The sequence below is a fragment of the Triturus cristatus genome, chromosome 9, assembly GCF_964204655.1.
Source record: "Triturus cristatus chromosome 9, aTriCri1.1, whole genome shotgun sequence".
In the NCBI taxonomy this organism is placed as follows: Eukaryota; Metazoa; Chordata; class Amphibia; order Caudata; family Salamandridae; genus Triturus; species Triturus cristatus.
Window position 1 is genome coordinate 1,010,886,281 of NC_140592.1, and position 26,841 is coordinate 1,010,913,121.

At 45.7% G+C, this 26,841-nt stretch overlaps 1 protein-coding gene across 2 annotated transcripts in view; it reads left to right on the plus strand.

The window, feature by feature from the left end:
* Positions 1-26,841, plus strand: part of POMT2 (protein O-mannosyltransferase 2) — a 408,616-nt gene that overhangs the window by 167,636 nt on the left and 214,139 nt on the right. For both annotated transcript variants that reach the window (XM_085626671.1, XM_085626672.1), the window contains one exon: positions 19,126-19,285. In XM_085626671.1, coding sequence (XP_085482797.1) covers positions 19,126-19,285 — 160 coding nt within the window. The remainder of the gene's footprint in view (positions 1-19,125; positions 19,286-26,841) is intronic.

A 26,841-nucleotide genomic window follows, 5' to 3' on the forward strand; every position in this document is an offset into this window, starting at 1 on the left:
GGGGAAAAATATTTTGTAGTGGGTATTTTGTTCATCAGACATAAGTTAATCTGAGCAGATAAACCAAGTCTTGACACACTTCATTGCATCTTGATTGTTTATAGATAGCCTGTTAAGAATAGGCTATCTATTACGAATAACTAGCTTTTAAAAACCACTTGAAATACCATCTAAATGCCAGTGAGTGACTAGCTAAGGATATCCCATCTATCAGATCGTGCCAAAACATAAAGTATTCGGTTGCTTTTTAAGCATTCATTATGCAAAGCTAGATGCTAAATTTAATTCATCAGAACCTAATTGTCAGGACCCTTCTTTTTGCCCTTAGCTCGGGGTGAAACAAAGGTAGAACACCAGTGTTTAGACATACTTAATATTTGATCATCTGAAGGATTTCATTATATCACAGTAAAATATTTTCTTTCTTTTTGCTGATTTTAATTTTTGAATATTAGTCTTGTATTCTAGTATAAATTATGAACAGTGATTTGGTAATTCAGACTAATGTGGAATATGTTACTTGTTTTCTAAAGAAAATAAGTACAAAAAAAGAACAAGAGGAAGTCAAACGGAGGTATAAAATGACTACTTGAATGGACACAGTAATTACTCGTAGCCTAATCCATATCGTCTGCTAACAAGGAACCACAGAAAGACCAGCCTTGCTTCAAGTCATGAACACTTACCTAAAACATGCTTCATAGAAGATAATTCATAAGAGTTTACAAGAGTAGAAGATTTTGTACAAAAACAACTACGTTCAGAGAGCAATGTCCACTTTAGCGTTACAAATTCAGTCTAATAACAGAATGAAATGTGATGGTGAGAAAACGCATTTGACATTTAACTTTCTCATTTTGGATGGATTATAGTGATAATATATGTGGCATCTATAGATCTTAGGACCTGATTTAGACTTTGGTGGGTGGTCTGCCTCCCTTCAGTGTTGTGAAGGGCTTTCCTCTCACTGTCTGGCAAGACTGCTGTCCACCATATTAAGTGGTCTCTGTCAGTCCTGTGGAGAGCTCTGTGCCTTCAGAGCAGCCACCATCACTGCTGCTCCTCTGAAGGCACTTAAACTTTGGTGAGCAGCCGCCATGGTTTCAGGTGGCTACTCACCAAACACTTTTGGTTTTCCAAAAACAAAAAAATAACCTGGAAGTTTTTTCCAAGGGGGGAGGGGGCAATTTTATTTTTTAGGTTTTGCCTGCACAGTGCTTGTAAAATCTCATATATTTAAAAAAAAAAAAACAATCTTAAAAGGGGTTTAGAATCCATTGCCCATTACTTTTGGCTGGCTTCCACATCGCTCCCCATGTCACTTTACTTGGCATTGGCTGGCTCCCACATCACTTTAATTTACCATTAGTGGACTCCCACGTGACTGTTGTTTCCTTGCTGGTCAGCGCTTCCTCCTCCTTGCATACGTCATTGTGCTGTGGAGCCTGGACCTAGTACTGCTTCCGGTGACTAGTGTCCTTCCACTTGTTGCATGCTTCTGGAGGTACGTTTTTTTTTCCAGATCTCTCCTAGATAGCTTATGCGCTGTCTCTTCGAGACACGTTGTTTACTCTTAGTGGGTTTGAGTGCCGCTCATTACTTACCATTGGTGGGGTTCAAATCCACTCTCAGTTGCTTACTTCCTGCTGGTCAGCCCTGCCATTGGCACTTCCCTCTTCTTGCATGTGACCCTCCCCTAGAGCATGGCCCAAGTACATGTGACCTTACACTGCTTGCGATTTTCTGCGTTATTTTTTTTCTTCTTTTTGTTGAGTCACTGTACAGAGTGCATGTTTCTGACCATCTGTTTGCTTCTTCCCTCTTTGTTGCCCCTCCTCCCCATTGCCTGATCCAGAAGCCAGATACCGTTGTCCTGTCCTGCTTCATAAAAAGGCATTGACTTGTTTTTGTTACTGTTTTTAGATAGCGCAAACTCGAGTCGAAGGTATTTGAGCGCTGTACATAAAGAGACTTTAATTCAATACAGCCGGCGAGTCTGAAACTGCTGAGACCCCTTTCGTCCCACCCTTCATCTCTTTTCACAAACCCCCTCAAGCCTCAGATTTCCCTCTGAAGCCCTTTTCTTCTGCACCTTTCTTAACGTTCCTGGCTCTCACTGATTTACTGCTCATCATAACGAAGCAACTCGATGCCTCCAAGCCAACCCATTCCTTCCTTCGTTCCCAGATCCCCAAATTGATGCTCCCTGTAGTTCTTTACCCTACAGCACTCTTTTACGCTCTGGGACACACAGAAAGTCAGTAACATGAGATCAATTCAGTTGGGTAATATGCTTATTTATAGTGCGTAGACTCGAAAAAAAGTTCGATATAAAGAGCTATATAATAATATGATATATAAAAAATGCAAAGAAAAATAAACGCAGACGAAATTATGTATACACACTGGAAAAACTCGCCCCAGAATGGAGCAGAAAATGGTGTGCATTGGTGGGGAAGGGCAGATTAGAGTAACTTTTGAAGTTTCCTTCTGTAATGCTGGGCTTCCAGCACTGCAGCAGTTACACACGCATTGCCCTCCCTGCGCCCTGCTGACTGAAATAGCAGTAACATTTGACTCGTCAGGCTTCAGAGGGATAAGGATTGATATTTTGTTTAAACCCCAGATTCACATCCTCGGACCAACTGGTCATATGATACCATATTGGCTCCTGGCCCTGATGTGCCACTGGTGCCCCGGTGTCACTCTCCGGGGAAGCCATTTGGATCTATTGCCTGTATAACTCGTGTTTCACTTAAGAAGGATTCACTTTTGATATTAAAAAACAACTTCTTGGTAGTTTTGGTTTTATTCACCTGCAGAAAAGGCTTAGCCAACGAACAAATGTGTGCCTGCCTTGCCGTTACCCAGGATTGCAGGCGCCACTGGGATTCGGGGAAGAGGGACCCCACACTCGCAGGTAAAGCCAGCCGCCAAGATCACTCAGACAGGCAGGAGCTCTTTCTGGCCGTTGACTGCCCCCGGATCCCAACATGCGTGCATAGAGTCGACTTGCAGAGGGCCTGCCCCTTTCCAATAAATCAACAAGCATTGGCATAGCCAATAGGTCTCACCATTTGGACCATATAAGTGGATATCCATGCAGCAGAGAAGCTGCGTGTTTACAAACATCAGAAAGAAGACAGAGCAACCAGTCACATTTCGTTTAACAGTGGTAGTTGTTCTTGACAATTTTTTAACCACATGTGCCTGAAGTTTTACGCTTATAAATTGATTTAAATTTTAATTGTAACATATTCAGCCTGTTGTAAGGCAATTTATTTCCATGAGGGCATTGGTAACTTTTAAAGATGGTGCCTGTAAAAAACAGTGGTGCACCATATTTCTGACCTTAATACAAAAGTATAGTCTGCTGGAAGTAGGTCGCAACTTTAATTATTCAGCAGACATATGAAGTAGAAGAGCTATGAATTTAAATAGTTGAGACTAGGTCTTCTAAGTTTCTGCTTAGCTCACATATGTCTCGCTTTGAATGGATTGAGAGCTCCACTAGACTATAGAGTTTTAACGTGAATCAGTGGCCTTCAGCATAAACATAGGTTTGAACAGCATGTATCATTTATGTATATTACATCTATTAATGTAGTTTTCAAAAGGCAAATAAATGAAGCCTGTAACTTTTACTTTCAGGTTGATTAGCATGCTGACGCGGAGTTGTGGTCATGCCGTAAATAGTACAACACCTGTGAAATTATAGCAGAGGAAGCAGCAAACGTGTAAAGAAATAGTGGGCAGTGAAACTATAGCAGAGCAGCATAAACAACGCATCGTGAATTTAAGGCAGAGCATCGAATTTATATAGGGAATATTTACTGTGCGATGACAGCAGAAGCAGACCCGTAAACACACATCTTACATTTTCACTGCACCGTTTGAGAAAAGCAAACCCGTGGACAGCATAAATACAGAAAATGATTCAGTATTAGCAGAGGAAATCACAAATATGCAAAACTGTTCCTGTTTTTTTGGTGCATGAAAACATGTACTTAAACATCTAATTTTGATATTAGACTGAATGGAACAGACATAAACATTTCTGCCAAGCGACGGCAAGACAAGCAGTTCAGAAAGGATAGCGAGGGCAAGACTAAACATGGAGAAAAAAAAACAGGCAAATGCAAACAGCTGTTTTCAAGCACTCTTGCTTGTGCTGGAATCCACCTTACGGGAGGGAGCAACGGCGCACGGGCCATTTGTTTTCAATTACACGCGTGCCACTGCTCGCTGCTGCAAGGTGGATGCCAGCACAAGCACGAGTGCTTGAAAAGAGCTGACCGATTCCTAAAGGTCACTCCTAGAGCAGTGCTGCGCGCTACGCTCTAGGCGAGACCTAAAAAATGGGGGCAAATAATGTGGCCTGTTCTTGGTTTCTCTGTTCATTTGATGTGAACTTCTCCATCTTCCCTGTTTAACCATATTGTGCCATGTTGGACAAGTGTTTTATCTAACCAGCCACCTTTTTGTTCATTGTTTAGGATGTGCACTGTTCCTAGAACCTCATTTGTGTTTAATCGTCTGTAATGTCACTCCATCTTTAATGGGAATTTTGTTTTGCCTCTTACTTCACTATAAATATTGTCTTCAGGGCCAGGGCAGGAGTGCTTCTCAGTTTGTTTAAAAACTCACTTTTAATTTCTACTTCTCATCAGCGGCAGCCGGCACCGATCAGGAGTGGAGGGGTGGAGGAGGGGGAGGTGTAGGGTGGGGTTAGGTGAGGTTTAATAAAAATAAAAAATGTAACTTACCTGCTTGCCGCCTCCTCCTTGCTGCTCCTCCTGGTCGCGTCTCTCTTCCTCCCGCATGGAGGAACAGGAAGCAGCCTGGAAGCACCCAGGCTCCCCTGAGCGCCGTGGCTCGGTGCTCAGACAGGGCATGGGGGCCTGGGAATGTTCTCCACCCAGGCTGTAATGCCTTAGAGGGCCGGCCAAACAGTCACTGCGCACTTGGGAGTGGGGCAACCCACTCCTCGGCTGTTCTGTCAGCCCCACCCCGCCTTGCCAAGCTGCCTCGCAAAAAGGAAAAAATTAAATAACTGAGTTATCATTTTATTTTTTACTTGTACTGCTGCAAAAACAGTGGGCTGACGGTCCTCCGTCTTAGCGGAGGAGCCGCCACTGCTTCTCATATAAGCTGATGTACTAAGGTTAAACACTTCTGCTGGTTAAAAGAAATGCACGTTCTTGAATTTTGAAGACACCTCATCATACACCCATCGCAGCCCTCGACAGCAGGTGCTACTCTGATGTTTGTTGCATAATATTTTCAGCGCTTGGAGATTGCATGAGCACTTAGAGCTAGGGCACACCGTTGGCTCATTCATCATGTTGAGTCGTTTGCTCGCCCATTTTTATGTCGAGCCTGGGCAACGCATGCGCTGCTCTGCAAGGTATGCTGTATTGGAGTATGCACTTGTAGCCCCGCCCACTCTCCACCCATATTTGTCATTGGCTTGTGTCATTGTCCTTCATAAATGCTGGCTTCTGACTCGTAAATAGGCTTGTTAGTCCCTCCTTAGTACCGACTTGTCTTCATTTGTAACCTCCCATGAGGATTATCCTTTTTGCTTCGGTTGCTACATGGTACGTGTTATTTAGTTTGTAAGTACTATTTTCTTTATTGAGTTTCTCTTATTGCAGACACAACATGTGTTCCTGCAACATTCAACGCACCATGCGCGCTTTCACGGGGCGCTTTTACAAAAAAAAGCATGTTTGTCAACTTGACAAACAAATGTTTTTTTTTGGTAAAAGCGGCCTACACCGCGCTTAATTGGGAGCAATTATGCACGGATGATATTGGAAATGTCGTATTAGGAAGCAATATTAATGCGTCGCTTTAAAACCAAGATTGAACACAAGTCAGAGCGCATGCTGTTTCTGGAGTGGGTTCCAGTTGAAAGCGTCATAATTTGTGTTCCTGGGCGAAACGGGAGAAATTAATTCCTCAATCAGAGATACTGACCCATGTGAGCCTCGACTCAAGTTCACTTACTTACTGCCTCACAGCTAGCTGCTTTTTAGGCAACCGCCTCCTAGAATTGAAACTATGAGCGTGAATTCGGGGTCGGTTGAAGGTTTAGAAGTCCGCTCCTTTGCAGATGATTGCAATTGGAAGTGCTGCTCCTTATCAGCTGGGAAGGGATTATTATTGTGCAATGCTCTCACTTCCGGACCTCCGCCGAGAAAAGAGCCTTTGCGAGTATTTGTTTCTTATATACTCTATTTCCAAAGCTGGTTTTCCCAAGAGCAGCCAACCACCCACAGACAGCCGCTTTCATCAGGTCGAGCCTGGGTAGCGCATGCGCTGCGAGGCATGATGTATAAGCGCAGCATGGGGCGCTTGTAAACAACAAGCATTTGCAATACAATAGGTCTCGCAATTGCCAGATTTTGACCTATTGGCATTATAATAGAGGGTATACACAGTTTAATGAGGAATTCGGTAGGCAAAGGGACTACACCATTCCCCTTTTCAACCGTTACTCTGCCCTGTCCTCATTGGAGGAAAATGACTGACTGTCCAATATTTCTATGACCACGAATGAGAAATCAGTTAGTGGTATCTGCTCTGATATTGTAGTGACTGTTCCCCCCTCACCTTTGCCTGAACTTAACAAGGCAGAAGCTGCTCCGGAGAACAAGGGAATCAATAAGACACAGAATTGTCGTACCATTGCAGATCCTTCTTTAAATTTTGACCTTCCCCTGGTAGACCCAGCAAATGATCACACAAGGGCTAAGCGTGATCTTGATCTTGATACAGGTTACCGCGTTGTCACGTGGAATATTGCTGGTCTGAAGAGGAAGTTAGACTCCCCCTGGTGGAAGGATTTTATTAATATTGGGTACGATATAATATGTCTTCAGGAGACGTGGTGTGAGGAACCTATCTTTATTGAGGGTTATTTAGCATACAGCTTGAATGCAGTGAGTTCAATTGCAGGAAGAGCTAAAGGTGGTCTCTTGCTTTTAATATCTACTAAACTAAAAACCTGCAAAGTTAAAAGTTGTGTTTCTGTGGATGTCCATTCCCAGGTGCTACGTCTAGAGTTTGACAAAGGGAAAGATTTGTTGTTGATAAATTTTTATAATAATGTATTTACTGCCGATAGAGGTAATATCCTGATTGAGCTTGAAAAAGAAATTGAGAGGACTCAGGCAGTCACAGGCCACCAATCTATAGTTCTTTGGCTGGGTGACTTTAATATAAGTCCCTGTCTTCATGCCTCGAGTAATTCATGTGGCTTCACAAGGGAAAGTGGTAACATGGAGGGAAATGATGGTTTACACTTCCCACATTGTACTTATGGCACTATCCTTAACATGATGTTAGCAAAATTTGATTTGGATATGTTAAGTTGCACGAAGAATAGTAACAACGTTACCTGTCCAACATTTACCGGAAGAGGAGCTAACTCATACATTGACCACATTTTATTGTCCAACGATTGTGCATACTCCAACTTGTGTGTTAACGAGCAAATTCTAAGTGATCATAACAGTATCTCTGTATCACTGCACTGTTGGGGTCCCAAAAACATGGATGCTAACAATAGGATTAATTTTATCGAGGCTGTAAGACCCAATGGGTTCAGGATTAAATGGTCCAAGGTCGTTCCACATGAATTGTTGGAGGAGGTTTTAAGAAAGTGTACCTTGGAGATAACCTATTGTATTAGCGACGAGGTACATTCGCAAGTTATATTGAACCACCTACGTACTATTAGTGCAACAATTGATAACTTACTCACAAAGCCGCATAAGGGGAAAAGAGTAATTAACATTGGTTGGTTCGATAAAAGTTGTACGCATGCTCTTCATGCCCTAAAGCAGGCGATGAGCATTAAACCACGCGATTGTACAGCAATTAAATCTTGTCGTTTTGCCTATAAAACATCGCTTGCTAAAAGGAAAAAAGCTCTCCAAGAGGAGGCTTGGTATAAACTCAGCTGTGCGGCTGAAACAAACGATAGCAAGTTATACTGGCAGACCATAAACAGTCCCTTCTTAAAAGATGACTCAGTGCCTGAAATAACCTCTCACGTCGACTGTCAATCATGGATGCACCACTTTTTAAATATTTTTAATCCGGATAGGTTAATTTTAGATTCCCATATGGACAATGAGTTTACTTGGCCTAGATTGCCTTTAGATATTGGTCTTGATGAGGTTTATGAAGGCCTACGTAATAGTAAGGGCGGAAAGGCACCTGGCCCGGATGGAGTCCCGCTGGATTTGTATAAATCTGAATTAGATCTGTGGGCACCGATCCTGACCAGGTTTTTTAATGCAATAACGGAGGGCCAGATGCCAACTTCCTGGGGCCAGTCAATAATTATTCCTCTTTTCAAGAAGGGATCAAGGTCCGAGGCAAGCAATTATCGTCCCATTTCTCTATTAGACGCCTCGATAAAAATATTGAGTAGAATAATCTTAAAGAGACTTGAGACATGGGCAGAAGATAACACGATAATTTCAAAGGCGCAATACGGATTTAGGAAAGGCCTGGGGACGCAGGAACAGTGTATTAATTTAGATCTTTTAATACACAAATACACTGTTGCAAAGGAGGGGAATCTCTTCCTTTGTTTCGCAGACCTAAGTAGCGCCTTTGATCTTGTAGACCACAACATCCTTTGGGACACATTGTTAGATCTCGGAGCTCCCAAAGAGTGTGTTTTCTTTCTGGCTCGGTTATATTCTGGCCTTTCATGTAAAGTACGCTTTGGTCCTATGGGAGAATGCACACCTTTTTTTAAAGTTGCAAGAGGGATTCGTCAAGGGTGCGTTTTGGCCCCGTTTTTATTTTCTTTATTTATAAATGAAATTGATTCAATTTTAAGCAAATTACCCTCAGACGCCCCCTTGATCAACGGTAGCGTTACCCCTATTTTATTATACGCAGATGACGCAGTTCTCATCTCACGCACACAGAATGGTTTGCAACGCCTCATAGATAGATTTGTGCTATTTACCAAAGAGAGGAAATTGATCATTAATAAAAGTAAGACTTTTGTTATGACCTGTGGAAAGAGGGCGAAATCCAATTCCTCCTTCTTTATTGATAAAGTAAAGATTCAACCGGTTAATAGTTTTTGTTATTTAGGGATAACATTCGCAGGCAACGGGAAATGGACGAATGAAGACGAGAACGTAAGGTTAAAGATGAATAGAAACACCAATAGTATTTTCAGATTTGTAGCTAAGCTGGGACAAAGGAGTGTGAAAGACATGCTAGCTATTTACAAAGCTAGGTGTATTTCATCTGCTTTGTATGGGGCAGGAGTTTGGGGCCATCATTCTGTTAATGGCTTACAGAATGATGAAAATAAGTTTTTGAAGAAGCTGTTATGCGCCCCGTCCTCGGCTCCCAACATTTTAACTCATATGGAGGCTGGTATTGACTTCATTGCGGATTTAGCCGCATTACGCCCATTACTTCTTTGGCGCTCTATCTGGTCCAAACCTGAGACTGTATTCACACAAACAATCATCAAGGATTGCTTGAAACTTGATAATCTATCTCGTATTCCCTGGCTGAGTTATATTTATCACTGGTTTAATCTTTTGTTTGAATGTAACATCCGTCTGAACCCCGAAGCTGCTGTACTGATACCAAAGAAAGACATTAAATCCAAGTTCCTAGCATTCAAGAAGTTGGCTAGAGAAAATCAGTCTAAAAATCTAACAACAGTTGCTTCTTACCTTGACTTGAATTTAAGGTCAGGTTTTCAAACCTATCTTGCCACCGTGACTTATAACTCACACAGATTTGTCCTAACCCGTTTAAGGCTTGGAATTGTACACCATCTAGTCTCCTTCCCAGATATTAAGATCAAATCTAATATGCTGTGTCCCTGTGATAATATGTCAAAACAAAGCTGCTGTCACTTTTTATTGTTTTGTAAATTTTATTGTCATTTTAGGAAATTTTACTTAAAACCTATCCTTTTAAAAAATAATATACGTTCCACTAAATCAGCAATGAAGTTCCTAATAACCCTAGAAAGCCCTGATACCTGTTTTTTTGTGGCATCCTATGTGCTGAAATGCATGAATATTAGGAAGTCTATAGTCTGCACCGATTAATTTTATTTAGTCATGTACCTTGTATATAGGGACACCGCCCAGATTTTGATATGAAATTGTAACTTGAAGCGAAATTTTTGATGAATTATGTATTGTGGGACTGTTACCATATTTAGCACTTTTGTATATTTGCACTTATTGGATAACTTTCATGGAATCTACATTTTATTTCATTCATAATGTGGATTCTTTGTTGGAAGATTATTAAGTCTAAGGAAAGAACTATGCACTTTAATAATGTGTAAATATGGTCTTTTGTTTTTGTTATTGTGTATAAGACATTTTGTCTTATATGTATTTTTAAATGTTTGTTCTGCTTATATGGTTGTATTTTACATACCGAATAAAGCTTTTGAACTGAACTGACAATGCCATTTATTTGTTTTTTTAAAAACCTGCAACAATAAAAGGCATTGTCATTTACAATACCAATAGGTCAAAGTTTCTAAAATGCGAGATCTATTACATTGCAAATGCTTGTTTCCTGCGCCATCGCAACACTCCAGCATAGGAGCAGTCTCTTGCCCAGTGGGTAGCGGCCTGTGATGGTTTATGTATTTGGTTGCTGCCGCCTCTGCTTTTGGTGTCAGAACAAGACATGCATAGAAACTCTATATGTACACATTCTTTACCTAATCGAAAGCCGGTCCTTGGTTCATTTGTTAAAATTCAGCAAACGCCCAGACATGACACTTCAATAGAATGTCCAGTAAAGGCGTCTGTATTCATTTTAACATTGCCCTTCTGTCGTTGTTTACCTTAATTGTCAAGGTTCTATAAGTTAGCTCTACGACACAGTTTAAAGTGCTTCCTTCTTATATGTAGGGTTCAAAATATGTAGTGAAAAAAAAGTATTGGCAAAGCCAATAGGTCTGGCCCACGAGTGAGCTAATTGGTTTTGCGAGTTTTCATGGCTGAATGTAAAATAAAACCCTATGACGTGCCCGTCATAGAGATTTTTAAAAAAACATTTTTTTCTTTAAGCCACGCTGCAGAGCATCTCTGACACTGTATAAAATGACTAAAATCGTTGACAAACAATAGGTCTCCCCTAAATGAGACCTATTGGCTTTGCCAGTGCTTGTTTTAATTACAGAGAGCGGGAGTTATTCTATTGTAATAGCACGGGTCGTGTTTACGTAGATACGCGTAACAAGGTAATCTGGAACTGTTTACAAGAAAACAGCCGCTGCCGCACAGCAGCTCTTTTCATGGTTATGGGGTCTTTAGGAAGCCCGTGCCCTTTATAAGAACATGGTGTGCTATTTTCTGTTGGGTTTGTGAATGTACGCAGATCTCTAGAAATAGGGACTGATTCTGGGCTAAACGAAAATCAAAACAGGTTATAGCGGACTTCGTTGATCCCACCTTTTCATTTTGCTGGCACCATTCTACTTTCACCACACGGTGTCGCCGGTGCGCTTCTGCAGCTAGCCTTGGCGATGGATGTTGGAGAAGACAAGCGTCCCAAGGGTTCATTTCTTTCTCGAATTACTAAACGTCCGCCTCTTGCAAGGAATGATAGACTTTTGTCAATAATTCTATTCGGTTATTTTGTTCTTGTGGCCTCAGAATTATTTTGTAATTTGTTCAACGCCAAATGCATACTCTTCTATCGTCTCCAAGCGACAGTTACCATAATTGTGTTGAACTTTTTATGATTGTTTCAGGCGTCTAGTTTTCATTACGGTTGCTTAATAATACGCCTTTTTTTTTTAAACTGTCCAAAAATGTTGAGGTGAAAAGAACCTGCTTTCTTTACAAGTATGAATTTCTAAAGGTAGCAAAACATTTTGCCACACCTGTATAGGTACATATATTTTATTATATGTATGCATTGTGAATAGGCCCTTTTTGTACAAAGATATATATGTATTTATAATGTTTTTCTTCTATTGTCTTATAAGAAATGCAAGCCGTTTCAAAATAATGGGCAGCGTTGACGCGTCATTGTGCTATACATATATATATATTACTTTAAACCATGCTGCACAACAGCTCGCGCTGCAGTGTAACGTCAAAAAAAAAATGACAAAACCAATAGATTTCGCATAGAGGAAACCTATTGGCTTTGCCAGTGCTTGTTTCCTGTTTGGACCTGGCTGGGTTCCACTGTGGGACGGAACAGAAAAAAGTACATCAGTCCATCCACTCCAAGTAGGGAGGATGGTTTGATGTACCTACTAAAGCGGCTGAGCGCTGCTGGTGTAGGGTTTACGAGGGTGGAGGCTGCAGGAGTACGCCGCAGAAACATGACAGCCCACCTGACTCTGAATGGGGCTGGTGGACGGTCACTTTGGCGGTCAGGTACTCTGGCATGTTTGTGGTGGAGTACCTCGTCTGCCAAACTCTAAATCAGGCCCTTGGTCCTTATGTTTGGCACAAAGTGCTTATATAGATGGACAGTTTCTTTTGCTCTTTCAGGTCTTTGATAATTTTTTTTTTTTTTTTTTTTAACAAAATGTTGCAATCATTACTATCCACTCTCTATTAAGAACAAAAACTCTGAGGTTAAATGGCCTTTTACGGCTTTCTATGTTGGTGAGAGATCTCTGAATAGAAGAGGTCCTCTCTGCAGTAGGGCCAGTTCAATAATGCAGCTTTCCTTACTTTTTTTTTTAGTTTAATTTGAGAAATCCTCATGGTAGCTTCTGTCATATCTCTTTTAAAAGCCATCGCTTCCTCTTTGATTTCAGTGGTATTATCTTTAACTTCTCTTATTGCAGGCAGAGGCGACTAACTGCTAACTGCCAGCTCCTCCAGATTTTATTTATACTACAGTGACCGCAGCAGAGCAGTCTTTTTGATTTCTCTCGGTGGTTGCATAAGGGCCCCTTTGCTCATGAGCCAGAGATAATTTAAGCATTGAACACAAAACTTTATATAATGCATTCACCAAACACACCACCAAACCAGAAGAAATACTTCTTTGAAATACGAAATACACAATACAAAGATATAGAATATTTCACATGTATTCAGTACCTATGGAGCCTTTTCAATTTCCAATTTTCCACACGTCAAAAATACTTCAGGCAGAACATGTCTGGCTAATGAAAAAAGAGGCCCATCCAGTTTTTACTGATAAGTTCTTGAAAGATATAGCATAACCACCTTGCTACTAATGACCTGTTTTAGATGAGTGTGTTGCAAAATTTCCTACACAGTTTTTTATTTGTCCTTCTTCACTGGTTAGCGCATCCTAGTGTTCAGCTTAGCATGCAACTGCAACTCGAGGAAAAAGACTTGTTGATGTTTCTTGTATGTCCCAATGTTATTAGCACAGCTCTATGCCTGTTCTGAATTGCCACCTTGCAGGGAAACGCAGTACTGTTCTTCCAAATGAAGCTCGGTGTGGAGTAGCCTCAGACCTTGTTGAGTGAACATTATGAACTTTGCCTTTTCCTTTATAACGGCAACGGTGTGCTAGGACAACAATAATGGAATAATGTGAGGTTTGGTTGATAAATAGTAGTAACAGTAGAAAAAGGGTTACCTGAGGTTACGCATATCATTTGATGAACGCATCCTACTGACTTACGCATCAGTAACCATCCGCAAGCTTAAAGTTTGCAAAACATTAATATGAATAAATACAACAAGCTGATGGATCGAGTCAAAGTAAATACATTAAAAGATCAGGGGCACTTTCAGGATGAACAATTAAATTTAGAGAGAAAAATGAGGGAAATAAGGACATTGCCTCATGAGACACAAATCCTGCCTTACCAATTTAACTTGCTTCTGCAGTGCAAACTGTACTTCAAATCCGCTTGAGGTGAAAATTGAGGTGGAAATTGAAGGTTTGGAGACAGTTCTGGGCTATAGCACTACACAGAAGGATCACTAAAAATCATAAACTTTGTACAACATGCATATCTCTGATCATATGCAGATTCTAGTCTGTCAGTGCCAACGTGTGCGCTTCAGATCCTGCCTGACCGAAGGATCAATAAGCGAGCTAACGGAGGTGTCCCAGTAAACCAATGAGCCAGGTGAAGTGCAAACCACATTGGCACCAGACCCCTAGTAAGTTAAATGGATTCAATCCCATACTCCTCTTCAGTCAACCGAGTAAGGGAAAGTGGACAGAAGCTCACTTAGCCCACTGCGATCCTCTTCAGTTCGATATGGGATGTGCTGTCCAGAAATGCCTCGACCTGCAGCCCTTGATTAATTCAAGATATCGAAACATTAGAGACAAACAATATAACATGTCAGTATGGACCGATGAGATTAGCAGAGATATCCATAGAGATAAACCAGTGCTCTTCTGTGCTATTTTAGACGGAATCAATCAATCAATCACTTAATTGTAGAGGACGCTAATCACACGTGAGGGTCTCAAAGCGCTGAGCAGGGAGTGGGGGTGCAGCTACTGCTCGAATAGCCAGGTCTTGTGAAGTCTCCTGAAGGTCAGCAGGTCCTGGGTCTGTCGCAGCTGTGTGGGGAGGGTATTCCATGTCGTGGCAGTGAGGTAGGAGAAGGATTTGCTGCCGGGGGATGTCCTGTGGATGCGTGGGATGGTGGCGAGGGCACGGGCGAGGTGGGCGGAGCGAAGCTGGCGGTTCGGGGTGTAGAAGTTGAGACGCTTGTTGAGGTATGCTGGTCCGGCGTTGTGTAGTGCTTTGTGGGCGTGGGTGAGGAGTTTGAAGGGGATCCTGTTCTTGACTGGGAGCCAGTGCAGGTCTTTCGGGTGGGCAGCGATGTGGGTGTGGCAAGGAATGTCAAGGATGAGATGTGCGGAGGCTTTTTGTATGCGTTGGAGCCTTTTCTGGAGTTTGATCGCGGTCTCTGCGTAGAGAGCGTTGCCGTAGTCTAGTCTGCTGCTGATGAGGGCCTGTGTGACCATCTTTCTGGTTCCGGTGGGGATCCATCTGTAGATCTGATGGAGCATGCGGAGGGTGTTGAAGCAGGAGGAGGAGACGGCGTTGACTTGCTGGGTCATTGAGAGCGATGAGTCCAGGATGAACCCCAGGTTGCGTGCATGGTCGGTGGGTTTTGGTGCGGCTCCCAGGACAGCCGGCCACCAAGAGTCGTCCCAGGTGGAGGGCGCGGATCCGAGGATGAGGACCTCTGTTTTGTCTGAGTTGAGTTTCAGGCGGCTGGACTGCATCCAGCTGGCGTCGTCCTTCATTCCTTCTTGGAGGTTGGTTTTGGTGGTGGCGGGATTTTTGGTGAGTGAGAGGATCAGTTGAGTGTCGTCGGCGTTGGACATGATGTTGAGGTTGTGCGAGCGGATGATGTTGGCGAGCGGTGCCATGTAGATGTTGAAAAGGGTGGGGCTGAGGGATGATCCTTGGGGCACGCCGCAGATGATTTTGGTGGCTTCGGAATGGAAAGGGGGGAGGCGGACCCTCTGGGTTCTGTCAGTGAGGAAGGAGGTGATCCAGTCCAGGGCTTTGTCGCGTATTCCTGCGTCGTGTAGGCATGTGCGTAGGATGTGGTGGCAGACGGTGTCGAAGGCGGCCGAGAGGTCCAGGAGGATGAGGGCCATGGTTTCGCCGTTGTCCAGCAGGGTCCTGATGTCGTCAGTGGCAGCGATGAGGGCGGTTTCGGTGCTGCGATTGCTGCGGAATCCGGATTGGGAAGGGTTCAGGATGGTGTTCTCCTCGAGGAAGTGGGTTAGTTGCCTGTTGACAATCTTTTTGATGACTTTCGTCCGGAACGGGAGAAGGGAGATGGGCCGAAAGTTCTTGAGGACCTTTGGGTTTGCTGTGGGTTTTTTGAATAGGGCGTTGATCTCGGCGTGCTTCCAGCTTTCCGGGAAGGTGGCGGTCTTGAAGGAGCTGTTGATGATCTTCCGAAGTTGGGGTGCGATGATGCGGTTTGCTTTGTTGAAGATGTGGTGAGGGCAGGGTTCGGATGGTGAGCTGGAGTGGATGGTGTTCATGATCTTGATGGTGACGTCGTCATTAAGGTGTGTGCAGGAGAGCAGGTGGTTGGTGAGGCTGGGGGGCCGTGGGTCTGCAGTGTTGGCGGCTGTAGGGAGGGTCTGGGTGTGGGAGCTGTCGTGGATGTCTGCGATCTTGCGGTGGAAGTAGGTGGCTAGGGCGTCGCATAGGTCTTGTGATGGGATGGCGTTGGAGCTGGGGTTGGAGTGCTCCTTCTCGATGTTGAAGAGCTCTTTACTGTTGTGTGCGTTGTTGTCGATGCGTTCCTTGAAGGAGGTCCTTTTGGTGGCTCGGATGAGTTGGTGGTGGTTGCGGCTGGCGTTCTTAAGGGCTGCGTGGTTGTCCCGTATCTTTTCGCGTTGCCACTTTTTCTCCAGTCTTCGGCAAGTTCGCTTGGATTCCTGGAGGATGGTGGTGAACCAGCTGGCCTTTCTGTCGGTGCGTCTGTTGGAGGGTTTTTTGATCGGGCAAGAGTGTTGGCGCAGTCATCAATCCATTGCCTGAGGTTGCTGGCGGCTGTGTCGGTGTCGGAGGTGTTTGTCGGTGGGTCTCGGGCAAGAGTGGTGATGAGCTGGTCTTCTGTGACCTTGTTCCAGCTGCGGTAGGGGATCCGTGGCGGGTGGTGGTGCGCGGTGGGTTTCTTGAACGTGAAGTGGATGCAGCGGTGGTCGGTCCAGTGGAGTTCAGTGGTGTGGCTGAAGTGTAGTGAAGGTAGCTACATACATTGCTATGTTAGCATAAGCGCGTTTGCTTGTAGAAAGCCATCTTGCCACTTTTGCTGCTTTTGCACGCGACACTGCAGATACATGTTATTATTTGAGAACTGCTTGCTTGCCTTTGCTTCACATGAGAACTGTCTGTTGTTCACCTCCCTAGACATGCACTGCGACCTTGGTCCGAACATTGTGTGCAAAACACTTTGAGCAGCCAGACAATGTATGTTTTTGAATCCAGGTTGATCGGCCCACTCTCTAGTCATAATATGCACACAGCTGCAAATACCTGAATATCGTGAGCCTTTAATATTACAGTTTGCAAGCGTTTGAAACACATTCTGGAGAAGAACATTTCCAGGCGCAGAGCAAAGCTGATCCTGTGATGTGATCCTCATAAAGCTGATCTTTACGGTATGGGGTTCCCCATTCAAGCCTAAGAGACCTTCTACTAATCTAATAATATTAGTTTACTAGCGAAAGGAAGGTGGCTGTATGCCACTGTCATTTATACTATGATTTCTCCTTCCATTTTCTATGGTATTGTAACAATGCTGATGGTTTTAATTATAATCATTTGTCTGCTTATGTTAGCCAAAGTACTGCATCTTAGGACACGTAGTTTATAAAATAAACCTTTTAAACTTTACCGTGTCTCTGATTACTTTGTTGTGGATTGATATATGTATAATAGCGAACAGGTATTTCCGATTCCCACCATTCCTGAGAATACTCTAAGTCGCTTGTTCTGGGTTGTCTATACATTGGGACCTCCGAGATAATACAGATAACGAATGGGACACTGATGCTGGTCGGATAGGGGTTCTGGGTAGTGAGGTGAGTTTTTGGTACACCGCAATTCACTGAGGTCCTGGTTTCCTGCGCATAGTTCTGTGCATGAGCAGAATCCCTGCAACAGAAGGTGACGTGGTTGCTGGCTGAGAGGATGGGGTCGAGCGTGTGTCCGGCAGTGTGGGTAGGGGTCGTGACGAGCTGTTTGAGTCCGAGGTTGGCCAGGTTATCGAGCAGAGCGGCGAAGTTGCTGTCATCGGCGTGCTCGAGGTGGAAATTCAGGCCTCCGAGGAGGATGTAGTCTGTGGACGCAAGAGTGTGTGTGCTGACGATGTCTGAGATGGCGTCGATGAACTGTGGCCAGGGTCCGGGGGGTCTGTAAACGAGTGTACCTCTGAGGGTGGTGTTGGGGTCGGTATGGATCTGGAAGTGCAGGTGTTCGGCGGTGTTGGAAGGGTCTGTCGTGCAGGTCGAGACTCTGAGGGTATTCCTGTAGATGTTGGCTATTCGTCGTCCTGGTCTGTTCGTGCGGTCCCTTCTGGTGATCTTGTATCCATCTGGGATGGCTATGGCAATGTCGGGTGCCAAGGAGGGGTTCATCCATGTCTCTGTTAGGAAGACAATGACCGGGGAGGTTGAATCGAGTAGGTCCCAGAGTTCGATGGCGTGCTTGTGAACGGAGCGGGTGTTGAGTAGTATGCATCGGAGGCGGTTGCGTTCTGCTTTGGCGGGTGGGGTAGGGCGTGCGGGTGTTCAGCGGCTGGTGAAGCTGCAACTGTGGCAGGTAATGGGTCCGTGGGTGAGTATCGGGCTGGCATGGAAGCAATAGTAGAAGGAGAAAGAAAGGAAACAAAGCATTGAACGTAACTGGTTGGTCATTCCATCCCTTTCCACTTAGTTTACTGATGAGATTATATATGGAGATTACCAGCCTAAGATTGGTCAGATTCAGTTTTGAACATATGACCTTCAAATGAAATGCTCTCTAGCCTTATGCCAATCCATCTTTCCAGTAGGTGCAATCCGTTTGAGAACAAATGTAGATGAATGTATCAGTTAATGCCTTCTGCAAGCCTTCATTTGAGCAATATATAAAAAGGACTGAAAGATTTTGAATCCTGTGGCGTTTGGAGCTGGGTGATCAGTTGTCTAGTGGTTCTAAAGACACAGAATGAGCTTAAGCAACAAGTAAGTGTTCAAAGGAATCATCACACATTTTTCGAACTTCTTGGCATTTTATTTCACTATAGAGCGTCTCAATCAATCCATCGGTAACCTGCAGTACCTAGGTCCATCTGTATCAGCTAACCCGCAGCTTCCTACGCTGGGAGCCATGTTTCTGCCCTGTGTTTCTCTTACCTAACATCCTGATGCTGCTGGTCTACCGGAATGAATTGGCATTGTATGTAAAACACTAAAGCAAATACATGCATGAAATGACTGAGCCTTAGATCAGCAATTCTCAGTACTGTACACTCTGAACACAACATATAGGATGTCAAGCACTTCATTCTCATTAAAATGCATCACCAACAATCCATTACCATAGCATAATTCAATTCATTTTTGCAGTCTAACACTTGTCACCATTTTCACACCTTCTCTATATTCTTTCAGGCCTTTCACCTACACTTGGTGGTGTTGGTTGCTTCTGACTGGTGTTAATCTTGCTGGTGCCTTGGGAGTAAAGTTTGTTGGGCTGTTTGTGGTCCTGCTGGTTGGACTGAACACGCTGAATGACCTCTGGAAGATTCTGGGGGACATGAGCCTCACATTGGTAAGTCAAAGTGTATTTCATCAGTTGATTGCTCTATTTCTTTTTCTTTTGATTAAATCTATGTTGAGGCATCTTATTTACATTATCTAGGTGGTCCAGTGGCTCATCTCTATACATTAATGCATTTACATGAAATGGCATTTGTGCCCCCATAATAAACCAAGCAGGAGCCGTTGTTTTCAGAAGGGGTGGAGGAAGGGCTTTATAGACCTAACTTCTGCTGCTTCCATACTCTTACTTGTTTTGTACGTGGCGTTTTTTGTTGTGATTCCGAATGGTTGATAGAGGTTAAATAGAGAGAAATGCAGCAGCTGCTGTTCATATCATCCATTTGCCTCGAGTAATCTTCACTGTTGTCCGTACAAGGGGGTCAGGGTCTCGATGTGAAGATAGTCAATTGCTATGATTGTAATAGATAATTGCCATTTGTGAACTCCTCTCATACCCTTCTGTCACCCAATCCTTCTTTTAGCAGCTTAGACCTCTATTTTTACACACTTCCTTCAGTTTATGGGGCAAAAGAAAATGTTCAACAACTTCATTTAGCTTAAGTCCCAAGGAAGCTCAGTGAACTCTTTCCCACAGGCCTAAATTTATCGCGCTAGTGGTTTGGTGTCACTAAAGCCGCCCTGCTACTCCGATGTAGCAATACACAGCACTCCATAGTTCAACTTACACCCTCGTGAGTGACTCATTCAAAGTGTATAAAGAATCCACAGTTTTAAGCCACAGACTACATTTAATTTACCTTTGCATCGTCATTACTGGAATGAGGGATCTGTAGATTTCGACAAGAAGCACCACATTAATCTCAGTTTCCTTGTGTGAACCTTGCTTCTACATACAGATACCTGGGTGCAGGTGAAACTAGGCAGCGGCACCCACCTCTCCTCGAAAGTTTCCACAACAAAAAGACTGAAACAGGGCTGTGTGCTCGCACCAACCCTGTTCAATCTATTCATGGCCGACCCTCCAAGGGCACTTGATGCCTGTAATTCCTATTCACCCACGATAGGAGGAAAAACATTGACCAATCTTATGTACATAGACAATGTAGTTCTGCTTAGTCACACTTACGTTGGCCTCCAACATTTATTGATGGAAATGCAGAACTACGCTACAGAAAGCAACTTAAAAATTAATCTGAGCAAGACTCTGACAATGTCAATAAACAACAAAAAAACCTGCAGAGGAACTGGCTCCTGGGTGGCACCAAACTTGATCCAGCTCACGAGTACAAGTATCTAGGAGTCATAATCGACAAGGAATGGTTGTTTAAGTGCTAGAAAGAGGAAATAAGAAGGAAGGGATTGTTGATGGCTCTTATCGATGAAAAACCTTGCAAACAAATTGATGGGGCCGACTTTGACCCCACTTCTGAAGGTAGTCCAAGCTAAACTTCTCCCCTCAATTGCCTATGGCAGTGAGCCAATGCGAGGAAGAGATGCTAAGGATCTGGACAACACACAGGTCAAAGCATACAGAACCATGTTCTGCCTTCTACCCTATACATCACCTGCTCAAATAAGGTTGGAGTTCGGTCTTCTACAACAAGCCTTAGCCAGGTACGGCTCTTACATCATCTGCTGGCATAAGATCAGAAGCGCCTCTACAAACACACTAAATCATTTGTTGTAGCACGACATACAGCATAGGGAGCTCTCCCAATCTAGAAGCTACCTTCACTTAGCCCTGGAATCTACCAAACTCATGGGACTTTGGGACATGCAACTCATCTATTTTACTTTTAAAAAACGAGTCTGGAAGTCCATAAAACAAATTTTCTTGGTGGAGGACAAGGCTAACTTCTCAAATAGATCTCATGCCTGGATGACCTTGAACTCCTACAAATCCCTTGCCTCACAAACATTTTTTAATCAGGGATATCCTAAAGCAACAAAAATGAATGTTCTAAGGCAAAGACTGGGGATTTTTCCATGTGCTCAGCATCTTCCACCATGGCTGAGGACAACAGTACAACACACGTGTAGGCTGTGTAACACCAAGCAAGGAGACATTTTACATCTAATCTGCTCATGCAAGGAACTGCACCAAGAACGGCAACAGCTCCTAAAAGTACCTTTTAAGCAGAAAGGCACCCGCACCAGGAGACAAGCAGTGCTGGCCTGCTTAAATCTGGAAAACGTACAATTGAACTGTAGATTGGTAAAATTCCTTATGCTGGCCAAAAAATGCCCAAAATACCAAACATTTGAAATATCAATGATAAAGCTCTTACACCGCAGGTCGTCCTGTAGACGGGAAGAGGCCTTTGCCTGACCACACTAAGGACAGACCTCCTGCTCTATAGTGGAAACCTTGCAAAAAGTCCAGATAATGAAAATTTGCCTAGCCTTCGTGCTGGTAAGTTTCAATTCTATTAAGGACACGGAGGTGAGGATTATGCCTTCTTCCTTCGCTTTATTCTCTACAGCAGCAACTCAACAAAACATCTCAAACTACATATCCCATGAACACTTGGGAAAAACAAAAGTCTTAACAGGAGCCCTTCCTCTCTGTCCGCACTCCGACCGGCCACCATAGTCCATCTACGCTGTTTCCTCTTCCTTCGCGCGAAGCACATCCTGTCGGATTTCATGCGTCCTGTTTGGCACCATCATTTCCTGCAAAAGAGGCAGTGTCAGAGGCGGAACCGAAAACCAATGAACATATCACAAGGAAACGTCAACTGTGCAACAACATCATCAACTCATGACTAAACCGAGAAAAAACTCCCATAAATGGATTACTTAGTCATACGGGGAAGTCATTGGGAGGGATAATCGTCGCCTCCGTGTCCTTAATAGAATTGAAACTTACCAGCACGAAGGCTAGTAAGGCTAGGCTTTCATTCTATGGCAGGACCGGAGGCTTCGGATTATGCCAGTTCAAAGCTTGTCGACAACTAGCCTTGCTACCTCCAGCACCGGCTTGAAATAAAACCTCTTAAAGGTGGAATCTGAGGACCAATCGGCTGCGCGCATCAGATCCTCCAATCGTGCCATTGGGCAAAAGCTTTAGAGGCCATTGCACCTCTCGCTGAATGAGCACCAAACTGTTTGGTATCGATTCCCGCCTCCTGCATTACCCAACGCACCCATCTGGCGATGGTCGGGATGAGACTGCCTTGTACGGCTTGCGTAACGCAATGAGCAGTTGTCTCTCACCCGGAGGGCGAGATTCGTTAGTCATCTCTTCATAAGTACGGAGGCACTGCACTACACACAGTTTAGGGGAGTCTGGAAAAGCTGGGTATGAAAAATCTCTTGTTTTAGACTTCGTTCTCGTACTTACTGTGAAAGATACCCCTTCCAGTGAAAAGACTCTGGCAGAAATGTCCAAGGCTCTTACGTCGGAGACGCGCCTGCAAGAAACCAGACATAACAACATTGCCAACTTGGCTGTCACCTCCTTACGAGAGAGAAACCTATTCGGTTGCCAAGACAGAAAAAGGTTCAAACCCCTTTTTACATCCCAGAGGATGGAGTATCGCGGTTCCGGGTGGAGCGAAAGGTGAATCCCCCTAAGAAGGCAACACACCAAGGGATGCTCGCCGACAGGGGAACCCTGTACCACCATGTGACCAGCAGAAATCGCTGAACGGAAGGTGTTAATCGACCGATAGGCCAGACCATCCTCTGCAAAACCCGCCAAGAAATTAAGGACATGAATTACATCCGCCCCCACAGGATCAACACCCCATCGCACACACCAACAACGCCATTGGTGCCAGGCTGATCTATATCTCCTGGTCGTGCTATCTGCCCACGCCTTGGAAAGCAAGTCCTCAGCCTTTCCCGAAAGGCCTGGGAGCGTCCAGCGACGCCGGAGATCCTCCAGGCCATCAATCGTAGCGTCCCTTCTTGGACTAATCGATGGGGAACAAGGTCGGGATTGAGGAGAATGTGAGGAGAGTGGGGGAGTTGGATAGGAAAATCCCAAGAAAGTTCCAGTAGAACTGGAAACCAAACTTGAGACTCCCACCATGGCGTGATCAAGACCACCTCCGTCTGCTGGTGTCGCAGCAGCGCTGACACCCGCGTGATCATGGAAAACGGAGGGAATGCATACCCCCTGCTCCCCTGCCCGTTTTGGAGGAAAGCATCTGTCGCTTCCGCCAAAGGATCTGGGCGCCAGCTGAAAGACCTCGGTAATTGATGATCTAGTCTCTACGCAAACAGATCTACCGAGAAGGGGCCCCACTTCTCCAACAGTAGGGAAAAAACTTGAGGATCCAGCTTCCAAACGCTGGCATCCAGCAGGTGACAGGAGTGCCAATCGACCACCTCGATGTCCCGCCCCGGCAGATATTCCGCTGTTACCGAAATCCGGTTGTCCAGGCAGAAGTGCCAAAAATCCTTGGCTAGATCCGCCAGCATCTTGGACCTGGTGCCCCCGAGGTGGTTGATGTACCGGACCGCCGAGACATTGTCCATCCTGAGGAGGACACACGACTGCACTCTGTCCTTTGTCCAGCACCGAACTGCAAATGAACCGGTTAGCAACTCCAACCAGTTGATGTGCAGCGACTGCTCGTGAGCGGACCAGGCTCCACCTGTGGAAAACTCTTCTCACCTGGCCCCTCACCCGCAGCGACTGGCGTCCGACTCAATAACGATATCCGGGGCCGAACCAAATATCGCACGGCCGTTCCAGGCCTCCATGTGCGTGAGCCACCATCTCATCTCATCTCATCCCTCACTTCGTCCGACAGCGGAATCAGCTGCGAATACATCAGGCCCCGTCGAGGTGAAATGCCTTCAGGCGCTGCATGGCCTGATAGTGCAAGGGCCCGGGGAAAATGGCCTGAATCGATGAAGCGAGAAGACCGACCAACCGCCCCAACTGGCGTAACTAGATCTGCTGTTTCGCCAAAGTCTGACGTAGTTCGTGCCTGATCTTTGCCATCTTCCTGGCGGGAAGACTCAGAGTGGAGGACACGGAGTCGATATTGAAACCTAAAAACGTTGCGCACTGGACGGGAACCAGCAGGGACTTTTTCTCATTGATAACGAACCCCAAACCCTGAAGGAGGTTGACAGCGGTCTGCAACTGGGTAGACAGCCATTTGGGGCACTGGTCTAGAAATAACATGTCGTCCAAGTAGACGATCATCCGCACACCCTGCGCCCGCAGGAACTCCACCACTGGCCAGAGGACCTTCGTGAAGCACCATGGAGCGGAGGATAGACCGAAAGGGAGTGTGGTGAACTCGTACACCTGACCTTCCCACCTGAACTGCAGAAAACGCCGATGAGGGGGAAAGATCGGCACTGTCAGGTATGCATCCCTCCGGTCAAGCCTGACCATCCAATCCAGCGGACGCAAAACGTCCCGGAGGAGGTGGATGCCCTCCATTTTGAAATGGTGGTACACCAGCCACTCGTTGAAGTCCTTTAGATTGATAACCGGATATCTGCCTCCGTCGACCTTGTTGACTAAAAAGAGATTGCTGAGAAACCCACCTGGATGCTCTTGCGAGCGACAAATCGCCCCTTTTTGGAGGAGGGCGTACACCTAGTCGCGCACCAACCCTGCATCGCGCTGCGAGAAAGTAATGGAGCAGGGGCGATATAGCTGACGTGGAATGCCATGAAACTCCAACTGGAAGCCCTGGACCGTCTGCAGCACCCAAGCATCGCTTGTGAGGGACACCCATGCTGGGAAGAACTGTGCCAAGCACCCCCCCCCCCACCTGCAAGCTCGCTGATAGCAGCACACTCACGTCTTCCAGCACCTTGCTGACGGCCTCTGTGGCTTCCACGACCACGGAACTTCTGCCCTCGTGTCGGATAGAAGTTATTGAAGCGGGCGTTGTCCTGGAACTGCCCGCGACCGGTGCCTTGCCCCGATCGGAGCTGTTGAAGCGGCCCCTGCCACGTCCGGCCCTCTCGAAAACCCGAGGGGTAAATACTTTCCGAATGTTGGATTGCGCCCTGTCAAGGGACGTGACAGTAGCAACAAACTTCCCCAATTCCTTGACGAAGGGGTCCCCAAACAAGCCCCCCTGGGCCACAGCACCTGCCTCAGAGAAGGCGAGGTCACCCAACGTGGGTCTATGTTAATAAGGAGTGACCTACGTCTCTCTGGGGAGAGCGCGCAGTTCGCGTTCCCAATGAACACGATTGACGCTGCGCCCAATTGGAGAGAACCTCCGGGGAGATTAGGGCCCCTGACAACTTGGTCACCTAAGCCATGTCTAATATCTTGGTGACCGGACCTACTGCATCCAGCAGTTTGTCTTGACAGGTGCGCCAAGAACGGTCGATACCCTTCTTGGGGTCCCTAATAAACTTTGCCAAAAACGTCGCCATCTTCTGGTCGATCTCAAGGGTCAGCGCCACCTTCCCTTCTAAGCTGGGTCGAGGACACTCCGCCCGGAGACGGCTGCGAGCGTCTTTATCCATGGGCTTACGCAGACGACTCGCCACGTAGTGGGCCACCTTGTCCCCAGGGACCCAGTCCAAAGACCTGGGATGGACTATATCGTCCGGGTCCAACATGTCCGAAGACCCCGCTGGGGCAGGGCCCGGGGCTGGGAGCCAAGACCTAGAGGAACACTCCTCCTCATCAGTATTGGGAGAGTCCCCATCGTCAAGGGGATCAGGCGAGGCGGTCCGCGGGGTTGGTGGAATACCCTCAGCAGGGGGCAACTGGGCAGGTTGAGGGGCCTCCTGTGGCAAAAAGGCACTCTTCAAGCGCGCAAACGCCTCTGTGTCAACACCTTCGGTGCAGAGCTTTTTGCTAGGCGGGGAAGAGGGAGTGGGGACAGGGGTGGGGGCAGCCGTAGGGATAAAAGCCGCTAACTTCGCGTAAGCTTCGTCCAAGCACGGCAACAGACGTTGCTCAGGGGGCCCCATGGCCTGATCTACAGCCTTATATATAAAATCATCTACTGCCTGATAAAAATCATCATCCCAGGGGAGGTAGTTTAGGGGATTCTCCTCCTGGTACTGGTCATGCTCTCCCTGCATGCTGAGGTAAATTAGGCTCCGCAGGGTCTCAGAAGCTTCAGGCAGCGCATGTGCAGAAGCACTAATAAAAAGGCCTGAAAGGCACTAGAATTTGGAGCTGGGAGAGAGTCCAGGCAAATGTAGGTGGCCAAAGGCGCACAATAGACTGGCAGAGCCCCGGGGACGCACCAGCCCTTACCTGTCACAGGGCAAGCGACCCAGGACCGTTTCCCACAGCACCACAGCACTTGGTGCGAATTACGACCCCTCAGGGTGTCAGGCACAACACTGAGTACAGATCCCAGAGGGCGTTCGGGGCTCAAAATACAGTAAAAGCAACCCTTAAGGGTGTCACTCTGGGTGGCAAAAGGCAGGCACCTCCCTGAGGACAGCGCTCGTTGGAAAACTCCGTGAGCCGAGTTTTGAAACTCGCGCTGCCCACAGGGCGGAACGTCTGCCCCCTAGCGGCGGGAGGACCACACCGCAGCAGTTTCTGGGCGAAAATCGCGTTAGGTATGCTCTGAGCGTCCCGCGATTACCAGGGAATCTGCCAAAATAAAGAGATCACAAGTGATATCACCAACAGTAGAAACACCAATTAAA